At 41.4% G+C, this 26716-nt stretch overlaps 1 protein-coding gene across 2 annotated transcripts in view; it reads right to left on the bottom strand.

Moving 5' to 3' along the window:
• The window catches only part of zmp:0000000755 (phosphofurin acidic cluster sorting protein 2), a 47637-nt gene that overhangs the window by 6117 nt on the left and 14804 nt on the right, over positions 1 to 26716 (bottom strand). For both annotated transcript variants that reach the window (XM_034609666.1, XM_034609665.1), the window contains exons 2-18: positions 21472 to 21559; positions 14682 to 14771; positions 12983 to 13108; positions 10823 to 10985; positions 9457 to 9548; positions 9169 to 9249; positions 8740 to 8799; positions 7245 to 7396; positions 6509 to 6602; positions 5134 to 5217; positions 4273 to 4397; positions 3601 to 3733; positions 3404 to 3508; positions 3117 to 3223; positions 2085 to 2239; positions 1868 to 1978; positions 754 to 856 (exon numbers count right to left, since the gene is read on the bottom strand). In XM_034609666.1, the coding sequence (XP_034465557.1) occupies positions 754 to 856; positions 1868 to 1978; positions 2085 to 2239; positions 3117 to 3223; positions 3404 to 3508; positions 3601 to 3733; positions 4273 to 4397; positions 5134 to 5217; positions 6509 to 6602; positions 7245 to 7396; positions 8740 to 8799; positions 9169 to 9249; positions 9457 to 9548; positions 10823 to 10985; positions 12983 to 13108; positions 14682 to 14771; positions 21472 to 21559 (1869 nt within the window). The remainder of the gene's footprint in view (positions 1 to 753; positions 857 to 1867; positions 1979 to 2084; positions 2240 to 3116; positions 3224 to 3403; positions 3509 to 3600; positions 3734 to 4272; positions 4398 to 5133; positions 5218 to 6508; positions 6603 to 7244; positions 7397 to 8739; positions 8800 to 9168; positions 9250 to 9456; positions 9549 to 10822; positions 10986 to 12982; positions 13109 to 14681; positions 14772 to 21471; positions 21560 to 26716) is intronic.

Genomic DNA, 26716 nt, shown 5'->3' with positions numbered 1-26716 from the left:
GAAAACAAGCAAATGCACAGCGAGATGCAAAGGACTGTGTGAGATGAAAGCTGACTCAATGCAGTACTTTGTCGAGAGAGGCCTGCACTAATCTGAACATCAAATCCCTGCTCCATCACATTTAATTATGAACCCTAACCATAAAACTTTGTTTGTCATAATAAACAGATGTGACTACACTTTGTGTGTATTTGAATATGTAGACACATGCATGCATGCATATGCATATTTGCACTTCAATATCTTCCTCATGCAGTTTTTTTTTCTCTCCAAATCATGGTCTGATCCAGTAGTTCCCACAAATGATCTAGACTGTGGCGGTTCTAATTTATCTATATTCTAAATTATTTGCAGTTCTATTTGCTGCATGCTTGCTAGCACTGTCGCTCTGCTATGGTCCATTAGGGTTTTACCGTCCATGCAATGCAGTTCTTTCTCTTGTGAGAGAACTTATCTTTCAATCTATACTCGCATACGTGTCACTCAGAATCTGTTGGACACGAGTGAACTTCGTGCCTGTGCACCCCCGCTACCGTCATAGATTGAATTAATTCTGTGGGAAACACTGACCGATCAGTTGTGTTCAAGAACAAATTTTAATAAGAGAAAATAGAGGAACATTAATATCAGTACACCATGTTTGAAATCATTCCGACACAGACGTGCTCAGAGCATTAAAAACATTCATGCAACATAACAAACATGTGCAGCACATGAGAACATTTTAAACATTAATAATCAATGTCGCTTTACCTCTTCTGTTTGTAGGTGAGCATGGCTTCCGAGATGGGGAACTGGTGGGACACGTTGGCACCGGCCAGATACTGAACCACTCGTCCTGCTACATCTATGTTATCTGCAGGGGAGCAGGGAGACAGATTGTTAACAACATGCCTCGCTCCTGTTTCATGTCTGACTTAACAAGCTGCAAGACAACTGGTGCAAGATGTTAATTCTTCACATGCAGCACATCGCTCGGAGACTGTGCATTAATCATTTACATGTCACAGAATTAAGGAGACGGGCTTGCTGAGTGTAAAATGTCATTAAAACATGGGTGAAGTCGGCCGTACGACTCACAAGACAAATCGTGTGTCGAAGAGAACGCCTCCGGGGCAAATCCAGCCTGACACACATTTTTTGGCACCTTGAAATGTGGAAACTTGGGGATTTTTAATGTCAATTTGTTTTGGACTGCTGCCTCTGTACTTTAAGCAAATTCCCCTCGTGAAAGAGAGAACCAGCAGTTTCTATCCAAACACTGCCCTTTGTATTGAGGATATAATAATTTATGTGGGAACAATGGAGGACAGAGCACATTTTTACATCTTTGATGTTTTTTTCCTGCAAACACTCGATGATTCAACGTGGTGTGTGAGACTGTGACTCTTGCATCTGAGAATTGAGGAAACGGATGAGGACAGAAAAATTGACATGGATATGTGTGAAGCAAAAATCGCATGACTAACAAAGTGAGTGTAAAATAAATTCAAATCTAAGAGTATAAGGAGTGTATATTCTACAAAATAGTCCTTAAAGAGGAATGTTTTTTACTAAAGAACTCTCTCCCCCAACACCTCAGAGTGAAATTTATGTAATGACAAGAAATGTAATGTCACATAAATGTACCTTTGATATTACATAAATTCTGATAACGTTTGGGGTAAATATCTGAGCCTGAGTTCTGACGATGTACTGTCAGAGAAGTAGCATCAGGATGCGACTGTGGTTGTCTTTCACAAATGAAAATGAAAGAAATCTCTTTCCATCCATCAGCCTCTGGCCTCTTTTCTTTCCCTTTCAAGTTGGGTGAACATGAGACATGCAGACCTGCTTTGCAGTCAGACATCAGAGCCATGCATCCTACCTGAAGTGGGCCGATCTGTCCTGCAGAACAGCTCCCTCCATGCAGTGTCCATGAAGATGTTGTTGAACCTGCTGTCAAAGGAGGCCACATACTTCGCCAGGGGATGAGAACCTGTGCACAAGAAGAAAATGCTCATATTCACAACAAAGGTGAAAATGTGTAGCATGTTCTGGCTGGTATTTCCAATAACACTCTGCACTAATCCTGACTGACATACCTATGGGGATCACCAGAAAGCGTATGTAACTGAGCCAGTCAGGTGTCTTGTTGGCCAGCTGCTCCACGAAGAACCTCAGGATGGTGCTGAGGTAACTCTGGTCGCCTGCCACTGCCACCTTCATCGTCGACGGGGTCTGTGCGTTGCAGTTGCAGCTGCAAGGGTTAAGGTAAGAAAGAGAGAGAGTAATTAAGAGAAAGAGAAAGAGAGAGAGAGAGCTAACTCATAAAAGATGTGGGTCACAGAGTGTGTGTGGGAGAAATTATGAGTGTCTGAATGATTTACATCTCTTCAGGGGTTTTCCAGGTTTTAAACCGGTCTTACCTTTTTTGAAAGCCGGATTATGTAGTACATTATAATTTGAAATACTGGGTACTTGCAAGTATTTGCACGTCTCCTCAAGTTAAACTAAACATTACAGCAGCTTTAAGGACTTTGTTGCTAAACAATTTAGGAAGTGAGACATCAAGGGTTTTCCATTTGCAGAAAAAGACCTGCTCTGCTTCGGCTCCGTGACATCATTTGAGGAAACACCCAGCAGCCAGCTAAACCGCGAGCGAGTGAGCACATTAACAGAGATATACATGACTCTACATGACGTGGCCCCAGCTGGAGTAAACACACTGAGGAGCAGGTGTGGAGAGAGGGAAAGTTGCAGTTTGGCAGAATTAAAGAGAAAACAGGTTTAACAGAAGCAACATGGCAGAGTGAGACAGCCTTGTCTGCAATTGACACGGCTTCCTGAGGGGACACAGGCGAGCAGATGGATCCAAAAAAATAAATAAAAAGAGAGAAGAAATTGTACTTCAGCTTTCATGTGAAACAGACACATTTTGATTGAATGGGTTCACTGACGGAGAGCACTTCAGCAGCGCGAGGGATGGCGTCCTGGAATTCTCTGGCGGCGAGCCACAACAAACACACATTGTTGTTTGTTGAAGACGACTCCCAGGATTACAAGCGGTAAAATCATACTCTCTGATGGCTTGCGTCATTCAAGCAATGCGTGTGTTATGTATGTATGTGACTCACAATCTCTGGATGCGAGTAACGATGGTGTTGAAGGCAGCCTGAACATCGGCAGCAGAGCAGGTGGACACAATGGGCTGGGCCTGTTCATGGAGCAACTCGGCTACATACTGCACAGAAACACACGTGAGAGGGACACAATGAGTTCATGGGGATACAAGGGTTGATTGGGCTGGAGAGAAAGCAGGAAAAACGTGCTACTGGGGCTACACAGTGTACATCCCATGAACAATACTTCTTGTCTTAATGCGAGATGAAGGTCAACATGTTGTGTATAGGAAAGCACACACCTGTCCTTGCCACTCCATGGTGTTGATGAGGATTATGCTCTCTGGAAGGCGTTCGTCCGAGATGAGGATCTGGTTCAGTTGGTCGTACACAGACTTCCTGGGAACCTTTGGCACAAATGAGAAGCAGAGAGTCTGAGACTAAAAATATCTGTGAAGAACAGATCCGCGGCTTGATATTACATCCGTGTGTCGCTCACCTGCGCTATGAGCCGTGAGTCTGGGGAGTACTCGCTCTCCATGCTGCTGGTTCTGTCGCTCTGGGCCTTGGAGTTCTGTCTGTCTTTCATGGAGGTGCTGCGAGGACGCCTCTGCAGCTTGTTCTCAACTTTACTGAGAAAGAGAGTAAACAGGAGAAGTGTAAAATACACAACAGAGCAACAAAGCTAAACAAACACATAAACCCGTTAAGGTCCGGTGTGTTGTGTGTTGTGCATGTCTCAAGCTTTAGAGCCAGATTACACGCATGTGTCTCATCCAAGATATCATAGTTTTTTGTCAAGACATGTGACTGATGAAATACATTGTGATTTAATAAAATACTTGCAGGAAAAGCTAAATGTATTTTGGGAAATGTCGTTTGTTAGCACAGTGGCGTTTCATACAGTGACTAGAACTATGAAAATAACAATGAAGAATATTCAGACATGGAGACGAGGCTGAGAAATTAAAGTTTTTGTAAATGTTGGCAATTCTGTCAGCTCTTCAGAAACCTTTAGGTTGTAGGTGTTCATTTTCAAACAACATTTAGGTTTTAGAGTGAGCCTTTCTTCCACCCCTTAAGTCTTAAATCCTAAAAACCCTAACATAACTTTCCTAATAAAGTTCATAACACTACTGAGTGTGTATGTGTCCAGATGCAAGACATTTACCTGGGAGACATGTGGTTTTGGGACTCCGTCTTGCAGAGCTTGCCAACAGTGGTCATTCGCTCAGTGTTGACATCCCAGCTGCTCACCTCCCCTGGCCCCGGCCCATTGTCTTCAGCCTCTGGCTCCTGAACCGAAAGGAGGGGGAGCAAAGATGAGCCAAGAAAATTATGTTTATGATACAACACTGGCATGGTCACATCCCATCAAACTAGACCAGATTCCTCCTCAGGTTTCAGGTGCATTCTCTATTCTGTCTGAGTGGAGCATACGCAGCCAGCATTTTAAGGAGAAGAGTTGAGAAACAGTGGAGGCGTGGAGGGAGGTCGAGAGGTGCTGGCCTGCTGAATTATTCAGCTGAGCTGTTGAGGATGGAGATAATGATGCAAGCGCTCCATGACAGATGCGATAAGAAGTCGTGGTCTCTTAGCAGGTGGCGGAGGAAACACCGCTCCTGCAGCTCAGATATTCAGATTGAACTGGGGTAGTGGACCAGGGAGATGATCGGGCAGCGTGCAGCTCAGAGGGGGAGCCGGGGGTCAAAGCAACAGGTTAGACGGACCCGACAGCACAACGAGGAAAACAAACACAAACATGTCTCCTTCGATCGCCGCCAGTCAAGACTCCTCCTGCGTGGTGCTGCCTTCTCTGATCCATAATGGATGGCTGAGGCTGTTTGGTGTGCTCGCCCTTAAATAATCCCTCCCTCTGTGATTTCTCTTGGAAAAACAACAAAGACCCATGGGAGGAAAGAGCACTCAAGTGGATGGGATAGGGGGTCAGAAAAGACAAATTCGAGAAAGGGATGCTCAAGGGGGATTTAGCTGAAGAAAAAAGGAAACTAGTGTTGTTCCAAAAACATACCACAACAGTTGTATCTGTGGGGCTGTCGTCTGGATACCGAGCTCCTTGTACTTTACATCTGTCCACAGTCAGAAAGTCTCCACTCTGCAGGGGAAATACACAAACACACACATAAAAACAATTTCACAATGGAAGTCACTTCTCTGATCTATCTACTAATTCCTGAAATCTCTGTCTGTGTGTGTGGAGCCCATATCTGGAGAACCGTTCATTTTATCAGCTTCACACTTGGCATTTGTATTGTTAATGGCCTAAGGAAGTGCAGTGTTGAATTAGGTGCGATTTGAATTGGATGCATTCAGTAAATAAACTATGAAAAAAGAGGTGACAAGTGCTCTGCAGCAGCGTCGGCTAGTACTCATTAACGTCAGTGATGTCAAAATAATGCTATGGTCCATCTGTTCAGATTGACCAGTTTCTCATTGTGTCTCAACACAATCCAGCTTGGTGACAGCGGCAGAGTATAAATATCTCCAAAAGCTTCTAAATGTTTCACTACCACTGTGTACTAATATATGAGCTGCAAAAGTATAAATGACACATTTATATGTTCAGGTTTACGCGACAAAGTGTTTAAGTGCATCTCCTATGATCTACTTAATTCATTTCAATATCACTTCAGAGACTTTACATTTTGTCTCGCAGACATTTTTACAAGTTCAGCTTGGGACATTTATTGGGTAAAATGGAGGACTATAGCAGTCTGCAGTGCTCCGGGCTGTTTTATTACAGGCTAAAATGGATTCCCAGATATTTATAAACAGCACTCCCTCTATCGCCATCAGACTCAACACGTCTCCCTCTTTCTCTGCCCTTGTTGATTCCAATGGGCCATAAATCTGAGCAGGAATTCAGGGACAGCTACAGCCAATCTTTTCCTTGTGCATGGGAGCATATTTGTATCTATGTGTGTGTGTGTGTGTGTGTGTGTGTGTGTGTGTGTGTGTGTGTGTGTGTGTGTGTGTGTGTGTGTGTGTGTGTGTGTGTGTGTGTGTGTGTGTGTGTTGGTTGATGGTGGTGGTGGAGAGGTCAGTGGGTGTGAGTCCCTATAAATACTGCAGGACTACAGGGGTGAATAGGGTAAAGACCACAGGCCCCGTCCTCTTTTGCAGGGGGTGGGAGCTGGCGGGGACATTGCACTCGTGCTCAGAATATCTTGCCTGTCATACCATGGACCTTGGGAATCCCTGAACCACAATAAGCACAGAAGACCGCCAGATATTTAAACACCACTAACCATGGGCAATTCCTTTACATAACACTGTTTACAAAAGAAAGAACCTCAGCAGAAATCTAGGGGGAAGAACCTAACGGGTAAACAGTGGAGCTGAGAGGCATGAAAGAGGCCTGTTAGTGGAGTGGCTGATCAACTTACAGGACACGACAGCTCTCTCTGCTGACTTTTCTGGCTGTGTATGCTTCCAATTTCTGTCTGAGAGCTGGAGTGAGACATCCCTTCAAAAAACGGCCTAAAAACACAAATAGAAAGATTTGAATAAAAAACAACAACTAACAGCATGGAAATAATATCTTTTAAAAAAAAATAAGTAATTGAGAGGTATCAATGAGCTTTTAAAAAAATTATAATTTCTTCAATGTTTTCGACCAAATCCAACAAAAAAAAAAATTGTAAATGCAAAATCTGAGATTTCGAGAAGAATTAAGTAATATTAGAAGAATAAAGTCGTAATAGAGAAGAAAGTCGTAATATTTAACGGAAAAAATAATCCTAATATGACTAGCATAAATTTGTAATTTAATGAGAAAAAACTCATTACAAAAGTAAAGGCATTATGTAATGAGAAAAAAGGTCATAATATTATGAGGATAAATAGACACAGTCACAATATTAACCTGATAGTCCTGATACTTGTGATAGTGTGTTGCTTATGTGCAAAAACATTAAATATTTTGTTATTTGTGAAGTATAACTTAACAGGAGGCTTGTAGCCTAAAATTATGACTTTATTCTTGTTATAATATGACTTTATTCTCAAACCCCCCACCCCTTTAAGTGGCCCTAATTCTCCATCATAATGTACAGAACAGAAATATTTCAGTCATAGAATTATTAGATATATTAGAACTAAAGAGGTTGAGTGCAGACATACTTGAGTTTAGGTTTAGGTGTGCTAAGGACGCTCTCGTTATCCTCCATCTCTGGCCCGCTGTCGCTCTGGTTGTACACTTCAAGACTGTCGTAGAGTAAGTCCAGATCCTCCTCCACCTCCTGGGTCTGGTCTACAGGGTCAGAGTCCAGGACCTACCGCACAGGATAGACACATCATTAACACATCAGCACACTGTAATCAGGGATTTGTAATTATGGCCGTGGATTAAATAAATGTAGGGAGTGACTGGTGCTGTGCATTAGCTAATCACTTTCACAGCTGGGTTAATGGAGCTTAAAGAATGAACAAGAGCACTGACGGCTGTAAAACAAACAGAAAAACAACCTATGCCATAAATACATCTCTGCCTTAGCCACGTAGAAGGTAAGTGAGTGCTTGAAGAGAGGGCTATGGTGATGTGCCTTGATCTACCCGCTGCACAGTGGGGATATATATCATAGAAACTGCACACAGCCAGGCCTTGTGGACTAATCAGGTGATTAATGCCACTCCATAAGTGCAGGAGCTGGCAGGGAGCAGATAAACACAGTCTGTCCACTCTCCTCCTCCCAGCTATGTATTAATAGAACTGTAACCCTGCACACTGACCAGCCACAAGGAAGAGATTAGAGACAGGGAATGTGATAAAAGATCACCGGGCCACCTGGAGCTTCCAGAATCATCCAGCGAGGCTGATGGCCTAGAGGCTCCTATAAGCATCAGTAGGTTAAATCTTATAAATACGTGTATGTGCAGATGGTTTAAAGTAAACATAAACCTAAAAGGGAGGAGTAAAAAGGTAGAGCACGTCCTCATTCAGAGTGGTAACCTACCTCTTTTTGACGTCAGAAGAAGAAATGGAACTAATACTCCTATAGGTTCCACAATTTGCTAGTAGTTATATGTATAATGGCCTAACGCAGATTATGTAGCGGGGGACATGCAGTTGCACACAAATGTTCGACATCCTGCCGATGACCTGATTAGAAGCTTTTATGTAGAATCCAGAAACACTTCACATTCACACTCGAGAAGAAAAACACTAACCTAAAATAGGACAAGCCTCTGAGCCTACATTTATCATTAGATTAACTGGTAGAGAATAAGGCCGTTAATGGATTCTGCATACGGATTGCAGCTAATGGCAAAGTATGAATCATACATCAATGAACACGGAGGTAAGGCAGCCTAGCATTATAATGACGCTTGTACCTCTGCTGTGGCACTGATTTCTTCACAGACAATGCTCCCGCAGACTGGAGCACGCTAGAACTACAGATTAGTTCCCCCCCCCAAGTGCAATTTAATAACTGAAATGTATTGAAGCTGACTCACTGAAGTCTTCATAACAGAAGGATGGAGAAATTCCAGGAGGCTGCACAGGGAAGGATGCTGCCTGCTCTAAATTTCAACGCACTGTTTGCTGCTTTGACATTGAACACAATCTCCTGGGTGTCGAGCAAAACAAAGGCAACTATCCTTTTCTGCAACTCACCTCATCTGTCACCTTGAACCTCTTAAGCAAGGCCACAAACTTCTGCTTGAAGTTGGGTTGCTGTAACGGGAAACAGAAAGCATACAGTTATGATGAAAACAACTCCCCCACCACCACCACCCAAAAGGGAAAGGCTGTCCTGATTAAATAAGCATGACAGCTGGGCTCAGGCTTTTCAGTTCTCCAGTAACTGTCCACTGGATTACTCATTCACAGCGACTCTACGTAAAGACCATTATAATCAGTCCAGTGAACCCAGTGTTCATTTACATGCTCATCCACATCGTCCTAATGGCTTGAGCAAATGGATGACAGAGTGTACTTTCTCTTAAAAGCTTGTCTGACAGCAAAGACAGATCTTGTGTTATTCTCAGGGTCAATGAGTGGCGAGCAAAAAAGTGCACACGGCCGAATGGGGAGGCAACTAACCCTGGTCATGGAGGTGGTCCGGATCATTTTCCTCCGGGCTTTCTTGGGCTTCCTGACCTCGTCGTCTTCGTCATAAAGATCCTAAAATGCAGACAAGGAGGATAAAATATCTGAAATATATCAAACTATAATTAAAAAATCTCTTCACTTACTTGCCATCAAAGCTATGCAACAGCACGTACTGTGTGACAAGGATTTTGTTCCTTTCATTCACTGAATCTCTTGTATGTATTTTGTTTCACTGGGTATTGCAGATTTGTATGCACCCAAGTCCTTTCTGGCACTGACCTGGCCGTGAACTGCGTCATCACTGGCTTCTTGTTCTGAAGAGTAGCTGTCATCATCCTCCTCAGAATAATTATCCATGTCTGGGGAGCGGTCTGAGATGAGAAAGCACAGAAACACGTCAGGATATTAAGATACACATCTAGACAGCATTACAGCCATACAGATTTAAATTTGCAAGTTTCCCACAGACACATCTTTTTAAATTTGGGCTTAGGAGAGATAGAGTTTATTCGGTGAACGAAAAGACAAGTAGAAATCCGAAGGTCGCAGCCTTATTAGTGCTGAAACTCAAACTCAATTTTCTTTTGGAATAAAGAAGCCCCGAAGGAACCAATTCGTTCTGAGTGAAATCCAACCTCCTAAATGCACTTTTTCGGTAAATGTTGTTCTTCCACCGCCATTGGAAGGTAAAAGGGGTTTCATTTAAAAAAAAAAACTGTATTATTCTCTTATGATGTAAATAATGCTTTAAGTCTGTTGTGTATTTATCACAAATTTCAAACTAAGTTAAAGAAATTGGTTGCAACTTAATCCATGAAAAATATAAAATGTATTCGGTGGGGTTAAAGTTGCACAATTTCCTGTCATCATTTCAGAGTAATGAACAAAATATAATTTACAGTAATGTAAAAATGTTCCTACCGTATAATTAAAGGCAAAATTTGACTGCTGCAGAAATGTAATGAAACTCGTGTTGTATGCAAATTAGACCGTAGAGCTCTCTTTGAGTGATTCATTTTAGTGGTGGTGAGGTAGATTCTCCTGTGTGTCAGGTGATGGATCTTTTTTTTCTTTTACAGCTAACTCAGACATCCTCTTTACCTGTGAAACATCCTGTTCTATGTTCCTAGAAGGGAATAGATATTATTAAGGATCACTGCATAGGGGTGAAAGATAAACATCTTCCCCTTCCCTCACAGTGACACTCGTTTAATACTCGGTGCATGAGCTCATCTGTTATGTTTGAGCGGCCTCCTTAATAACATCCAGAGCAGCGAGGGATCAGCATAGCAGGACGAAGGCGTGGAGCGAAAGCAGGGCTCAATATTCCCCCCTGCCCAGAAATAAAGCAGTGTAAGGTAATAGGCCCTACATCTGTTCAGCTCTCGAATCGACATTACAACCATAGCTGAAGAAAATAACATATCCTTGGCAATAGGTTGGCCTGGGATTAATGGAGTTTATTCTGTCCACGGTTGGGAAATAGAACCCATGTGCAAGGAGGGAAGAGAGAGGCCTGGGCAGGGTGACCAGACCTGGCTCTAGGGTGACGGCTGAAATTACACACAGGATTTGGCCGGGCAGTACGAGTACAGGCCTGTCTAACAAACACGTGTAGGGGGGGACAGGAGATGGCTGTGCCCACCTGAGGTTTTAGTCTTGCGGCCAGCTTGGCCGCTGCCATCCTCGTGGTCGATGGGTTGGCTGGACAGAGAGTACACGCTGATCTCTGCCACGCGCACTGGCGCCTCCTTCACGTTGCTATGGAGACCCAGAATTTGTCCTCCGTCTGTCGGGTGTTGCATCACCTGGACATAGGAAGATTAAAAATGAGGTCACTGATTTAAAAAATCCATTTAAAAAAGATAAACTTATATAAGACATCAGTTTCATTCTATCCCTCTCCTGCACCGTCACTGATCATATTATCTTTTGTTGAATGAATACAACACAGGGTCTGATAACTGGACTTCATCTGCCTCAGCATCTAGTCCTGTTTATCTCAGATGCCTTCATGTCTTGTATAATTCCTGCTTCTTTCTATCACTCAGTAGAGTCATGCTGAAGTCACATGGAACAAATCTTTCGTCAGAAGTGAGGCAGGATGGGAGAATTGTATCTGAGACAATACTGATCCAACAGAGACGACGACAGCTTCTGTTACTGCTTTACACTCACTGAGATTTACCAACTGATGACAAGCTGACAGCTATGTTATCTCCACATAAATCTTCATTAGCACAATACCGCTTCCCCATTCAGAGAGTCTGATTTAGCCGAGCATATTTGTGCCTATCATCCAGTCAAACAGTATGACACAGTTGGTAAAGTGTTCTGAATCAGATGAGGAGGGACCAGCGTTGACTCTAAGCACTGTCTGGGGGGTGCTCTAATATTTCACTTGATGAATTGCTGTACAGGGAGTATGCTCAAACACCAGCAGGGGTGCACTTGAATGCACCATGCAAAGTCCAATAAGTGACTTCCTCCCACATAATGCCCCAGCAGATTCAGAACGAGGCCACAAGAGAGTTTACTGCACAGCATATGACAACATAATTACCTAACAACATCCAATAATGGCCAATCGAGCTTTATTCATAGACTATGGCTTGTTTCACTGCAGCGATCACCACAGCAAAACAGCACAGCAGCTGAGTGCTTGCAATAATGCATTAGTCTGGTTTTCAGATGTCAGTCAGTTCCTGTCTTGGGGCTAGTGCAGGAAAGAAGTCCAACTCACCAGATCTACACTGTGTGTGTGTGTATGGGCATGGTTACACATGCACGAAAAAAAGCAATGGCGAACCTTTGCATCCTAGTCACTTGCGATCTGTCTGAGCGAGGGCGCGAATAAAACATTTAAACTCCCAGTATATTAAATCCAGAGCAAGCCATTTTAAGTGATCTGTATCTGCTAACCTAATTTCCCAATTATGCCTGCGGTCAAAAATACCCCACTGTGCTTAGGTAAAACACAGGTTGTTTTGAGCGAATGACCCAAAAAATGCCACAAATTAAATATAGCTGACAGTTTCAATTTGTGATCTCCACCATGACAACAGTACAGGTAGGTGGCCGAGACATAGCTCACAAGTGCACGGAAAATACAAATACAAAAGCCACAGCACGAATGCAAAAGTGGCAACACAATTGCAAAAGCCACAACGGAAACACAATAACAATGGATGTTGACAATTAAATAACCAGCTTATCTTTACCCACTTTCTACAGTTAAGTGTTTGCAGTTGTGTTGTGGCTTTTGCATTAGTGTTTCCCCTTAATGCACGTCTCGGCCAATGTACTGTAGGCATTAGGAAGCAATGCAAGTGGACCCACTTTAAAAATCATCTTCATGGCTCAGCAGTATGACGTAAACGTTAAGTACACACTAGATTAAGAACTTTTAAAAAGAACTTAATGGTACATTTACATTAAAAACCATCACTGGGCATTATAGAAGCTCCTATGCTATTATGTATGCAAAGCACGACCAAATACATTACTTGGAGAAAAGTGCATATGAAGCCAGTTCCAGATGGCCCGTAATCTCACACAGCAGTATGTGTGACGAGGATGAATCATTTGAAATGACACAATAACGCCGGAGAGCCTCTCGTTGGCAACCAAGACATGGTTACAAAGACACTAATAGCATGTCAGTCACTGTCAGAGCGCCGCAGAATGCAATCACAAGCTCCTGAGCCAATTCATACCTTTTTCAAAGAGAAATGAAATGGCTGCAAATGAAACGTGAAATGAGATGATTGAAAGAGGTGCCCCCAGTCGAGCCACCATATAGTACCTCAGCCATATTGATGACTCCCACGGCCAAAGTTTTGTAGCCCAGGATGGTTCGATTCTTGTAGCGTTTCCTCCTCTGCAGCATGATCTGCAGTCGGTTGGCGTCCCTCTTCAGAAAATGAGGGTACTGAAAAAGAACACAAATAAAGTCAGATAAACAGTGCGGACTGCACAATATATTCATCAGTCTTTAGTTGGAAACACACATGCACTTATTTCACCACATAGAATTTTTTATTTTTTTTTGCTCTATAATTTAAATGTAATTTAATGGAAAAAAAAACATTTTATTCAGCTTCTATTTCCTCTTAAAGACTTTTCTTTAACAACAATATAAATAATAAAAAGACTATGTATTTACTGCTGTTATTTATGAAGTCACTCTTCCTGACATCGCATCATAAAGAACATTGAAGCTGATGCCCACTTTCTTTCAAGCTTTTTGAGTTTGATTGAGTTTCCTGATCCTTTAAATTACCAGAAGTCTTTTCTTGGTGAGGGACTTAATGGGTTTTGTTGCATCAACTGGTAATTGCCGGCTATAATGTACCACAGAGTGTGGCCGGGCCGTATTATTGCCCTCAGACATTTTCAATGTTTCACCCGCCAGTGTACTTCTTACAATCCATTTGACATTTAGCTTGCTCACACTGTCAGTTCTTTTTGCAACATTAAAGTATCCAAAATGTTTCACAAGATTAAATTGCAGTAAAAACACTATTTGCATTGAATTGCAACCTTACTTCCACAAAAATTAAAAAAAATAAACATCAATGGCTGAACTATTGACGACAATTAACCTAATTTCAGAACTAAATTTCTGATGAAAAAGTATTTCATCCACACATTTGCTTTTCTCCTTATCTTGTCTGTTTCCTCTGGAGTCATAGTGACTGACTCCCACAACTCGATCTTCACATTGACATTTCTTGCCTTCTTGGTCTATAATATTAACATGACAATGGCTTCGTAAGATCAAGTTTCACATGTTGTTTGAAGGTCACTGCTGCAGTTTTAATATTGTATCCTGCCCTTGCTCTTTCAAGGCTTCAGTCAACTCATTCTGTTTTCCACAGCTTGATCACTATAGCTATCTCAATTCAGGGGCTGGATCCTTCTGAGGCAGCGCTTGATGACAAGAGTGGCCCATTTTGAGCAATTGTTCGAATGCGGCCAACAAATGCGTCATTGCATTCCAGGAAAACAAAGGATCTGACAGGCATCTCTGGCAAACTTATCCCAGGATTCATTGCGCGCCAGTGACAAAGCTAACGAGCTAGTGGAGCTGCAGTGAGGGCAGCCGCTGAAAGTAGCGAGGCATTAGTTTGAACGGGACAACTGGTGACACAAATAGCTACAAGGATGAGTCCGTTGGAAAACCATCGTAATCCACAACAGAAACAACAAAGCCATTTCCTGTCCCCTCAAAACAAGAGTTAAAACCTCCTCTAATCACACATAACATGAACATTAGTCATACAGGCAGATTTTAAATAAAGTCTGATATAATCTATACAAATTATTGTAAATACCCATGTATGAAGATTTTGAACCCAAAAAATGTTGCTATTAGAAAATAATCCAACACCAAAGGAGTAAAGAGGCGGCACCAGTGTGGATAAAGACTTCAACACGGTCCTGTCTGTCAAGTAAGTGCCGTATCAGTGTGAGAATTCACAGTATAATGTCAGAGGCCTTGCCTGTAGTGAGAATGTGAGCTCCAGATCTGTCTCCATCAGTCCGCTGGGAGGGAGGATGTACTCATTTGATCTAAGGAGACGCTTTGAACCCTGAAAGACAAAGTAAAGTTTCATTGTAAGAAAGAATTATAAACGCTACATATGAAAAATAACACAAAAGGCACAACCAGCTTTGTTTTAGTTGCAAGTCTAAATTTGACGTACATCTGTTCCGGAAATCAAAACAACCAAAATTGTTTGTTTTGAGGGAGCAAACTAAAGCTCTGACAGTGGACTCAAAATTGGTTCTTTTATTTCTGTTCATTTCTAGTAGAGCAGGAAGAGAGAGCCAGTGAAAAAAGGCAAAGCATTACTAAAAGATTTACACACACACAAATCAGCCATGACAACTGCACAATACATGGTTGTTTATTAATGTACACATACACTATGTAAACAACAGAGAGAAATATGACAAACAAAGTCAAGGGAAAATGTATTATCGCTGTAGACCATGAAACAGATTGCACAGTGCATAACACTGATAAGGAAAACAGGCAACAGGATGAATCTAGTAGATTCATTGATAAGTGATGTACCTTGATTGTAATACATTTTCAGAGGATACCGCTGTTAATGCACGTGTGGGGAGAATGTCACATTTAATCTTTCCAATCACAAACCAGTCAGACATGTGTTTGCTAGGGAAAATACCTGCACAGGCGAGGAGAGAAATATATATAATAAAATATGGGGTTCAACATTAATTATCAATTCTTGAAAAGTGAGTATTTAGCTTCAATTAGATGTGTTGCCTGGAACCCTATATGTGTAGCTGATATTTTTTAAGCCATTTTGAACGTTTAAATTGCACAACCACATTGTACGACAATATGAATATCAATTAATCAGAGTGGTATTTGGCCTTTTGGCTAGGATACATGTAATGTTCTGATAAATAATCTGTAGGAACTTTTAATTTAGCAAGTTAGCTTACATAAAGTGTTTAGCAAAGTTATTACAGGTTAAATGACTTTCAGCTAAGGTTGAAATAGCTAACATAGTCTGTCTTAAATTAGCTAAAATCTTAAATTAGCTGCTTGTTCCTCCACAACACTGTCAATGTGAACCAGTCTATTTCGAATCAATTCCCAACCATAAAAGATTTCACAATGTCATACACAACATCTTGAATCATTTTTCTCCAGTGTGGACAAGGGAATTTGAAGGTCTTAGTTCAATTTTGTGTGAAATTATTCAAACAGAATGGGGTTACAAATCTGTGGAAGGAGGACGGTTGCTGGCAAATACAAATAACACCAAATTAATTTATCTTTCACAAATCATTTCAAGTCATGTCCATATGCTCACTTCGGAATAAAAACAAATCCCCACCTATGTCACATGAGGTTGCTTCTTAAGCCTGTATCTATCCAGACGACAGTGGCCTAGCATGCAAGCCTTATTTTAGTACCAGCCTGCTTCACATTCACACATTTATGAAGATTCACACCTTGAGGCTGCCCAGAACAAACAGTCCTCTACTCCTTCACAGCTTTCTAAAGAGGAGTGTTACTAGACCAACTGAAGAGGTCAGATGGACTTGTTCAGGATCATATCCAGAACTGGGGTTTTTCTCTTCGTAACCTTAAAGCTCCTAACTACTGCTAGATTCAGCATTTAAGACACTCGAAACCAAATTTAGTTTTAGTATCCAATATGCAATATTACACATGCTACTGTGGATGAGAAAAACTCATCAGCTAAGCTAATTCTGGGAGCTGACACAAAGCTGTTGCAGCCAAACTGCACAGGGATTTAAATGCCATGAGTTGAGGCAGTCTCTTTTAAATGTAGGGGCCCCGACAGTCAGTGTGTCCTCAGAGAACCTGCCCCGGCCTCACAGCATGTTTATAATCCTAACCCTTTCTTGCCTTCGATTTAAGTCTATCATGTTCCTTGTCAAGTTAAAGATAAATCCCTCATCAGGCTTCTTTTATAATTTTGAAACAAGCAATCAGGGAACGGGTAAAACAGAAAGAAAGTGTGAACGTGAGAACAGACACAGCTCGTGAAGTCTCAGGTTAACAGTTTCATGTCAAGCTGTGAGCGCTGAAGAGAGGCAGCTGTTGTGTAATATGTTTGGCAACTCATCAACGGCTGTAAAAATGTCATTCGTCCTCTGAGCTTCGTTCAGGTGTCTGCTAAACTTGCCATTCGAATTAAGTAAGACTTGGTGAGCAGCACAGAGCGGTAATGACATCCTGTATCTGGCCAAATACCCTGGGGAGAAACTCTTTCATGGTCCGATGCAGTGGCCACGACACTGGATCCTAATGTCATCAGAGCTGCTAAAACATGTAACGGGATACCAAATGAAATGGTGTGTGCTGAGGAATCATCACGAGATACTAGAACGGGGTTAGCTTTCTTCAAGAAGGCAGTGATGCTTCACATACATGTCACATAACTTACTCTACTTATTGTATTGTACCAATATCTAAATGTCAATGCATACAAGGGCGATGGCAGTGTTGAAATCAACCTCCTGTCCCAATAGGCATCAATAAATAAAGTCTGAGGAAAAATCCTCACAACCAATCATTTCATTCGGACCGTATGAATGGTACAACACCCGTTTTGTGATGTATCGGTTGCATTTTTCCAAAGTGTAGCCTACTCTTTCTAGCTGGACCCTTGAGCTTTAAAAATACAAGCATGCCATACACAGTACTGTGTTTTAGCCAGATTGACTTGATTTAAAAAGAAAATTTACTTCAATGTCAATCATTTAAAGATGCATGGCCTTCGCATGAAACAAAGCTTTGAAGAAGTGAAGGGAACATGGGAAAATAGAATTTTGGCTTTGCTGACACTTTTAAAGCACTCGGCTGTAATAAGCAGTTATCTATCCAGTCTATTGGTTCAATATGCTGCAGAAAGGGAAATGCTGACAGTACCCCGAAGGTAGTTGCATAACGAGTTTTATAAGCAAGGAAAACATTGGGTAAAACGCAAAACTCGGCCTGACCTTGCCACTAACTTGAGGTCCACAAAGAGGCCTGGTATGTACTCCTTTCTCATGCTGTGTGGCTGGTACAATGAATCAAGGCACAAAAGCCGGGCACTTTCAAACTGCCTGACATGCATTAACAATACAGAGCCTTGGCAGGGAAAGCTTGTACTGAATGTCCTTAGCTGTCTAACCCCCACCCTTTTTTTTCTCTTGCCCTCTCTCCCCAGCTACAAGTTTCTCTACTGTCTTTCTGGGGCAAGATGGGGAATGTTACAACCCCTCTACTCGACCATGCTCAACAAGCTTGTGGGAAAACAACTTAAACTTTACACTTCTTCTCAAAATTACTTTTTTAAAACATGTTTAATTGTCTAAATTGGCACCCCTGTTTACAGCAGAGGCAGGAAGTGATTCGGGGTCAGAACAAGGGTGAAATGTGGAAAGTGTGTTAAAGCAGTTTTAAAGGCTTCTGCTGTCACCCAACACACACAAATCTATCTTAGTGAGGACACTCATTGGCATAATGCATTCCCTAGCCCCTTACGCTAACCTTAAGGATCAAAACTAAATGCATAACCCTAACCCAAATATTAATCCTAAAACCAAGTCCTAACCCTGAAACAGCCCATTCAAAGTGGGTCAGAAAGTGAGGACTGGCCAAAATGTCCTCACTCCGTAGGTCGTAGGCTCAATCTGTACAAGCACACACACACACACACACACACACACACACACACACACACACACACACACACACACACACACACACACACACACACACACACACACACACACACACACACACACACACACACACACACACACACACACACACACACACACACACACACAAAATTGGATCATTTCTGAGTGGATTGCAAATGGAAATGCTTTAGACAGCGGCTTTCCAACAATAATCCAGCTGATATCAATATCTGGCTACAACCTCAGGCAGCAGCACACAGAAAAGACAGGACGCAAAACATACAATCACGTAACGCACGTGCAACAGGAAACCACATTGCAATCATATGTGCAGACAAGGAAGCAGGTTTGTGTTCGGAGGCCTGAACTACTTTAAGTGACCCTGCGGTCTCCAGGGTGAGAGACAGAAGGACACAGAGTCTCCTCTAGACTAAAATGCAATCTCATCATCCCCACTGCTTTGACTTTGGGAGACCATCCAAATGATTAGCCATTACAGGGATTGTGTGCATGTAGGCCACTTAACCTGATGAGACTCAGAGGGAGAAGAGAGACAGAAACTGTATGCAGAAAAGGGGGCTGATGACATGGTGTCTTTGTAAGTCACCGTCTGAAAACAAACCCACTTATTCCTCTGTCATCTTCTCCAAGTGTCTCTTCATCCCTCAGCGTCTCTGTTCTCCCTAAGCAAACCTGCTGGAAATTGCATTTAATGCTCCAGTTCCGGAGCTGTGGCGAACAGAGCTTTGCTCGTCTGTCCTCCAGGCGGAGATTTCACGCTCCGGAGACAACGTAGCTCATGGATGAAGCCACACTTGGTTGGTTGCTTTCTCTTTCAGGATAACGGTAAAAAAAAGAAGGGGGGGATATTTGTTTCCCTTTAGATAGAATCGCCCACTATAGCAGAGCTTTCCATAAACTGCTGGCCAAAAAGTCATCCACTCGATGAAATCCAGCTGAACTTTAGTACCCTATTTAACAGCCTTTATTCGAGGCAGCTTTATCAGAAAACACCTTTATTTCTAATTCTGTGTGTTTTCTAACTATACGCGGTCATATTTGAATAGGAAGCCCTGTTTGCCCTCTCTGCTCGGAGCGAGGCTGCATTGCATGCCACACAAAAACACACTGAGCAGAGCTGTGCAGATTTTCAACTGCTTTAAATCACCGCATTCTGTGAGGTAATAGTGAATTGCTATGGAGAAGGCAAAGCAGACAAGAGAAAGGACTGACACTGACTAATTACTGTGTTGTTCATTCTCTCTAAACTTCACTCAGAATTTTGATGCCAGAATTATTATTTATTTTACTGACATTTTGATACCACTAAGAGATTATTAAATCAACAGCAACTCTTGTCTTGTGAGGATTTATTTTGCTGCTCCAGAGACAGTAATTACTTGAAATGTCAGAGGCTTCAAATCATGATTTTAAAATAATATATTATATAATGAAAATTAATATAGTATATGTGATTAGGATATATTGTTTACAAGTTTCTCCACAGCATCCGCTCTAAGCTAGAATCCATATATTAATAAACAATATTATTTATCCTATTACAGAGTAATTGTCTCCTGCTTGTGTGAAACAAATTGTACGTTCATTGTAAATTTTCTTTTTTCAACATTTTCACACTATTTGGCTCCTTCATATCCTTATAGAGAGCAAAGCTATTGCGTAAAGGTTCAATTACATTTCATAATGCATGGGACAGTATTGAGAGTAGGACAGAAAAATTGTCATTTGTTGAGGCGTGAGAATAGAAAATGTGGCTTCCCGAATTGCAACCTAAGATATTTGGTTCCTTTATTTATACAACAACAAACACACTAGTTGTGACGAGATACTTCTGGTTCTATTCTCTACACATTAGACCCTCATCAACTGTATGACGTGTATACTACACACACCAGCAGTGTATTCTTAGAAGCAGATAGCACATTATTTAAGCATCTGCAAGATACTCTGGTTTTAGTTCTGTTCCAGAAACATTGGACCAGCATCTTTACAACCACTACTACACTTACTGCTGATTGTGTGTTTTAAAACTGGAACCTGTCAGTGGACTAAAGGCAGGCTTCCAACACGCTGCCACTGCACATCAGTCTAGTAAAGGATCTTGCAGTACATGCACTATCTTAGATCAACACAAGAAGTATCAGTTTCCATGATGTTTATATCATTTGAAAATTACTATAATATCAATATGCTTTTGGATTCAAAGATATTTTAGTTTTATTAAAAACTAAAAACTTAATTGTGCTCAACTCTTTCAGAAAACCGTTCTGAGATGTAAAGAGATACATCAAATCCATTTCAGTATCTAATTAGTGTCTATTTTTAGGTTTAGTGGTCGAGCAGTGTGTGACAGAATGCCGCTGATGTAAAGGATGGTGTGATCGTTGCACAGGAACGTGTTGCTACTGTGACAGCAGGGTTGTAACTCAACTGACCTCAAGTCATCTGTGATCAGTGACATAATGCAACTCCACAGTAAAGATGGAGTAAGTTTGAACTCTATTGCTGTGACCTTGTTTATTCAAGCACAACATTATAACAGCATGTCAGTTTTTTTAGTGAGCAGAACAGCTACAGTCACTGTAAAATCATGTACCAATGCAGATCTTTGCTGTAATTTATTTCCATTAATCCAGCCAACTGCTGCTTTTCGCTATTAAATCATTCAGAATTTGTAACATCAATATATTGCAATATTGGGAGGATTTCCAATGTCAGTACCTGTAATAGCAAAAATCTATTAGCAGTCATTGTAAGATGCACAATCCATCTTAAGGAGCTAATGCTGTGCTTAGAATAGTAATGATAGTCTGCCATTTAAAGCACCCGAGTAGATGTGACTCATCGCAGCTTCCTGTGCAGCTAAGGAGGTTTTTATCAATCGGCAGGATTAGCAGCATATGCTATCATCATCTAGGCTTTGTGAGCGTGTTGAACAGGGTGCAGCCTCGACAAAGGATTGTGATACTGTGAGCTACGGACTCCAGACCGTGACATGAGCTGAAGCTATCAAATGTTTTGCAATTGAGCTCGTTGCTCCCATCACACGTGGGAGATTAACCCACCCACCTGGATTTTGACAGCTATAGACAGGGAGTTCAGCTCTTTATCCAGTTCTTTGAGGACGACCAGCTTTTTCAGTGTGAGACTGCAGAGCCTGTGGAAACGACAAAGAACACGAGAAGAGGGTGAGAAGAACAAAAAAGATTAGTGGCATGACTATACACACAATGCGAGCACACCTTCCTGACAAGCTGTAACATCTGGGCATGAAAAGCCTGGCCGGCGGTATTCACATTTCATATTTACTTGTGTCTTCTTCTTTTGGATTGAAGGTATGATAATGACAGGAAGCATTCAGTAATCATCAATTACTGCTGAGAAAGCGAGTGAATAATCAGGAGAGCAACATAGTAATCAAATCCTCTTCTAATCTATGACATTTTTCGGAATGATGATGATGCACCACAGTGCTAAGAAATCTTCCTGTGAGCTTTGTGGGAAAATACTTCATGGAAAGAGTCATAGATGAAGTATTAGAAAGGCAAAATGCAGTGAAGTGTCCTCAGTAAGCCCTGTTTGAACACGCTGCTACATAATGTATTAAAAAGTTATGCGCAGAGTAACTTACCGCCATCTGTTCGTTATTAAATAAAACAAGAAACATATTTACATACGCCTCAAACAAAGTAAATACATATTTAATTTGACTGGGCTTTTTAATATTAGATAACTATCACTGGGATCTAGATTGGGTGAGGTGTAGAAAGACAGAGAAGACAGGAAATATACTGTATTTAATCAGAAAAAACCCATGTAGGTAGGTACCCAGTGGACTTATCTCAGGTCAGCCTTTTCTCACACAACCCTGAGGCTGCAAAATGTGCTACAACTGACAAGACACACCACAATCTCATGCTTCTGTAATGGATCAAAAACCATTTGTGACCCCTCCTCTCACCTGCACCAAATTCCACCTTCTGTCTTTCCCACACACACACACAAGACACTCCGCAAAAAGTGAAAAACACCAAGGACATGTTTGCTAAGCTTGCTCCTGACCCACTTTTCCCCAGAGTCCTGTTCAGAGGGTTGGAAGATAGTCAAAGCAAACAAACAGCCAGTCACCCACTTTCCCTGAGAGACATTCACCCATGTCATTCAGTCACTCCCGGCTAGACAAGTATGATTCACAAAGATTCATCCTGTTCAAGCACAAAGGAAACTTTTAAACTTTAGTGTAACAGGCAGCAACAACAGGGTGCCCTATTTCGGGGCATGAAGAGGGAGCCATGTTTTGTGAACATGTAGTATCACCCAGACTGTCGTTTCAACATACAATATGCAACTTTGGCCGTCAGGGGCTTCTCAATCAAAACAACCCAACTCAAGCGCGAATCATGTTCACGGATGAGGTCGTGCAATACATTTTATTTATGTTACGCAGCAGACAGAGATGAATTATCGTGATCCAGTATGAGTGACCAGTACAAACATGGGAAGGACCAGCTAATTGGCTAACAGCATGTTTTTTGTTCCTCGTACATTATTTGCCTCGAACTTTATAGCAGAGACGGGCAAAGCCACAGGCAAAACCTATATTATGCAACTAAAAGGCAACCAAAATGAAACGCCCCGTTACCTTATAAAAGATTGAGGATTTCTCTGGCTTTGAACATTGTTAAAAACATTTTGGATAAAGTACAAGTCAACAACATACATAGCATAGATCTAGTTGTTTTTTAGACATTTTAATGAAGAATTTCTACATATTATATCTTCAAATGTTGACTGTATTGAAGTTTTTGATGTAATCTAAAATCTTAATTATAACCATAATTTTACTGTTTATTACCCTGCACGTCTTGGTGATGTGATATGCAATATAAAATTAAACATTCACTAAATGCAAAGCTGAACATGATTTGTTTAAAACGTTCTTGGTCAATCAAAGGTCATTACACTGACTTTTATATGAACTGATGTCTTTCTCTTTCTTCGTGACTTTGTTATTTGCTGGTACAGAGCCCATTCTAAATATGCAGCTTCACAACAAAAGTGACCTGCAGTAGCTGCTGACTTGGTGAGTGCTGAAGCCACATCCCCAATGCTGCACAAAGAGCTGATTCACCCGTTTCTTCAAAGTTCGGTGAAGCTCAACTTAGTACACAGAACCTCGAGCTGGAGAATCAGCGGCCATCGCCGTTGTTGTGAACGTTCCATTATCGTGATCAATGCCGTAACTTATGATGATTAGTCCCAGGCCCCACTGGTACAGAGCCCTGTTTCTTCAAAATGTGTTAATATTTAACATTTCACGTGTCAAAACTGGTCCAAATTTACCACTGCACTTCTTTGATCCCCCAGGAACACGTGCATTGAAGTAGATGGGATGAACAGTACAGACAGAGACCCCCTCACATTATAGTAAGATGTTGTATGTTTGTTCCTACAGTGGGATAAAAATGTCTGAGATCAGTGGTCCCCACTGTAATTTTTACTGTAAAAATGAACCAGATGGAGGGAAATGGAAGGAAGCCAAGGTCATTACATTGCATGGGAGGTTTATCCAAGCAGCCAACTGAATCTATCTTTAATGATGACAGTATAACAACAGGAATGAGCCAGGAACTTTGTGTTCCCGCGTCGAGTCTCCCTTTGGCCCAAATAGGTGACGACATAATTTTGCAGTGGGAATTCGAGCATAAGTAGCGAATCCACTTGGCTGAACAAGATACCTCATGCATTTGAAAAACTAAAATGCAAATCTATTATATGAGTCTGGAGTAATTAAATGCTGAACCTTGTAGGTAGCGCATGGATCCAGCTTGCCTTATGGTGAGGATGAGTCACCAGTCAGCTACAGCATTCTGTCAGGGATAAAAAAACTGAGCTGAGGGTTTAACAACATCTCTATCCAGTCACATCTCTCTCTCTTTCTCCCTCGCTCTGTAGACTGGGATTCACATGTAATTAAAAAGGCTGCAGGCGCTGAAGAGGTCACCTAGGGAACCAGGGATTTTTTATTATTAGACAGAGGTGTTATCTCTACTCCTGCCTGCCACTGTGTTGTGTTGTAAGGGAAACTCGCTGCCATCTGTTCTGGCCTGGTACCACTGTGTCCCTGTACTCCTCACCAGTGCCAGTTCACTTTGCCACCCAAACAGCGGCTGCAGTGACAGGCCAGGTGCCGCACAAAAGCGCTAAATCACTGTGCTGAAATGGCTGGCAGGGGTACACACTGGGCCATGGATAAATCAGCTGGTTTTAGAAAGGACTGCCAGTATGGATATACTGTATATTTGTGATTACAGGAATATAGAGGGGGGTGGGTTTATTTATGGGATGGTCTCCCCTTCACGCAGCAGACACTGGCACACACTCAAGAATTGAAATAGGGGCTTGGAGAGGCCCCTCAAAAGATGCATTAATCCTCAATTTTGGCATGTCATTGCCACATTCCCAGAGTAAGTCTGCGGTGGGATCACAGCTCGCCTCACTGTGCGAAAAGAGGACGAAAACACAACAGTGTTATCAATCCACAGAGGAGGCCGCGTGGGTGGAGAATCTATAGAGCAGTCTCCAGTTCAATATTTCTCTGAACAGGCGGTGGAAAGAGAAGATAAGTGATACATGTTTGGTCTGTTTCCCTGTTGATAAGGGCCCATGGGGGAAATCCCTCTTACAGTTTCAGTGCTCGGGCTTGATGAGCCAAGTCATCGCTTGCCAAGCTCTTCTGATTGGGTCATCATTGTTATAGATGTTATTGATCCTCAAATGCACGCCATGTGCGGACACTCTGCTGTTTTTGATTATACTCCTGACATGTCGGTGAGGAAAGAGAAACTACACTTTACTGATTGTAGAGTTAAATCAACATGAACACTGTGAAAAAGTTTCAATAAATACGTTTTAAATTTCTTGAGGATAGAACCTTTTGAAAGGCTGTTCTATTAAACTGCATTCAATTAAGCTACTGTAACTTTAATTGACAGGAGTGTAGAATAATAATGTACATATCCTAGTTCCTGATTGCATCTAATTATACCAACTAGGGCTGCATTTATTCAATTATTTTTAATTTTAGTTAATCAATCAATTCTTCTTTTCAATGGATGGATTTTTTGGGTTCAAAAACTGTCACAAAAATGATGAAAAAATACCAATAATACTTCCACAGAATACAAGCAAACATCTCACAATCTTCAAAATTAATTTGTCTGATTTTCAGTATAAAATTAGATATACCAGAGAAAAAGAATGAAAGTATTTATCTTCCTTGTAACTAAATCAAACCACTAATCATTATCAGTTTGTTGCTGATTTATTTTATGTTGTTTGACAAATCAATTAAATTCATCAAACAAGCTGTGTCTTTTAAACTGTCCTGCCTTCACTCACCTCACGTTTAAACAACATTTTGCTAAAAGTGTGTCACAGACACAGGACGTGCGGATTCTAAATCGGTGCAAGAATCTGAATCACACCCTACCACTAGCTAATTACATGCAAATCGTTTTCTGGATGCCATCTTCTATTAATGACATTGACATATAAAAGATCATATCAGAATGAATAGCTATTGACCGCCCTGAAGGACGGTGCCCAGTGGGCGCTTGGATTCTCTGCAGCTAATAGCTTTAGCCTATATGACATCAATCACAGCAGCACAAGTAGTGCTGCTCCATCTAAGCCCATTAGTGTGTTCAAGTCACTCACTGTACCATCACTAACGGTTGACCTTTTCGGCCTATAAAGTAAAGTGTGGCCATTAGACTACAGGGCCATTTCCCCCTTTTCGATTACACAACGGCTTCCTGTGACATACCAATATTACTGAGGAAATCAAAAGGAGGCTTTGTGTGAGGCTTATACAGATGAACTGACAAACTTGAACAGCTTCTCAACAGCTTCTCAACCATGTGCACAATACAACAGAAAGTTGTACTTCATTTTCAATTACTCCATCTTTCATTTTTACCTGAATATAAATGTTTTATTATACACATCCATTAGTAAATTTACGAACATCAATGCTCTGAGAATAAAATCACCAGGAAGTTTTATAGTAGGTCTGGACGATATGGCCAAGAATAATATCGATATTGCTTTAATTACTGATAATGTTTTATTGCCCTGCCCTACCCTATAGTGCAATATCAGTTAAGTCACCTTAAATCAATCATCATTACTAAATGCTATTAGATCCTTAGCAAAGGAGGTGAGAACTACTGTGGAAGTAACTGTGTTATGAATGTTGGTCCATCTGTGGCTACACTCAAATCCTTTCACTTTTATCTGTGCAGGACAAACA

The sequence above is a fragment of the Hippoglossus hippoglossus genome, chromosome 15, assembly GCF_009819705.1.
Source record: "Hippoglossus hippoglossus isolate fHipHip1 chromosome 15, fHipHip1.pri, whole genome shotgun sequence".
NCBI classification, from domain to species: Eukaryota; Metazoa; Chordata; class Actinopteri; order Pleuronectiformes; family Pleuronectidae; genus Hippoglossus; species Hippoglossus hippoglossus.
The sequence above is the reverse complement of the archived record's forward strand: the minus strand, read 5'-3'. Positions and strand labels throughout refer to the sequence as shown.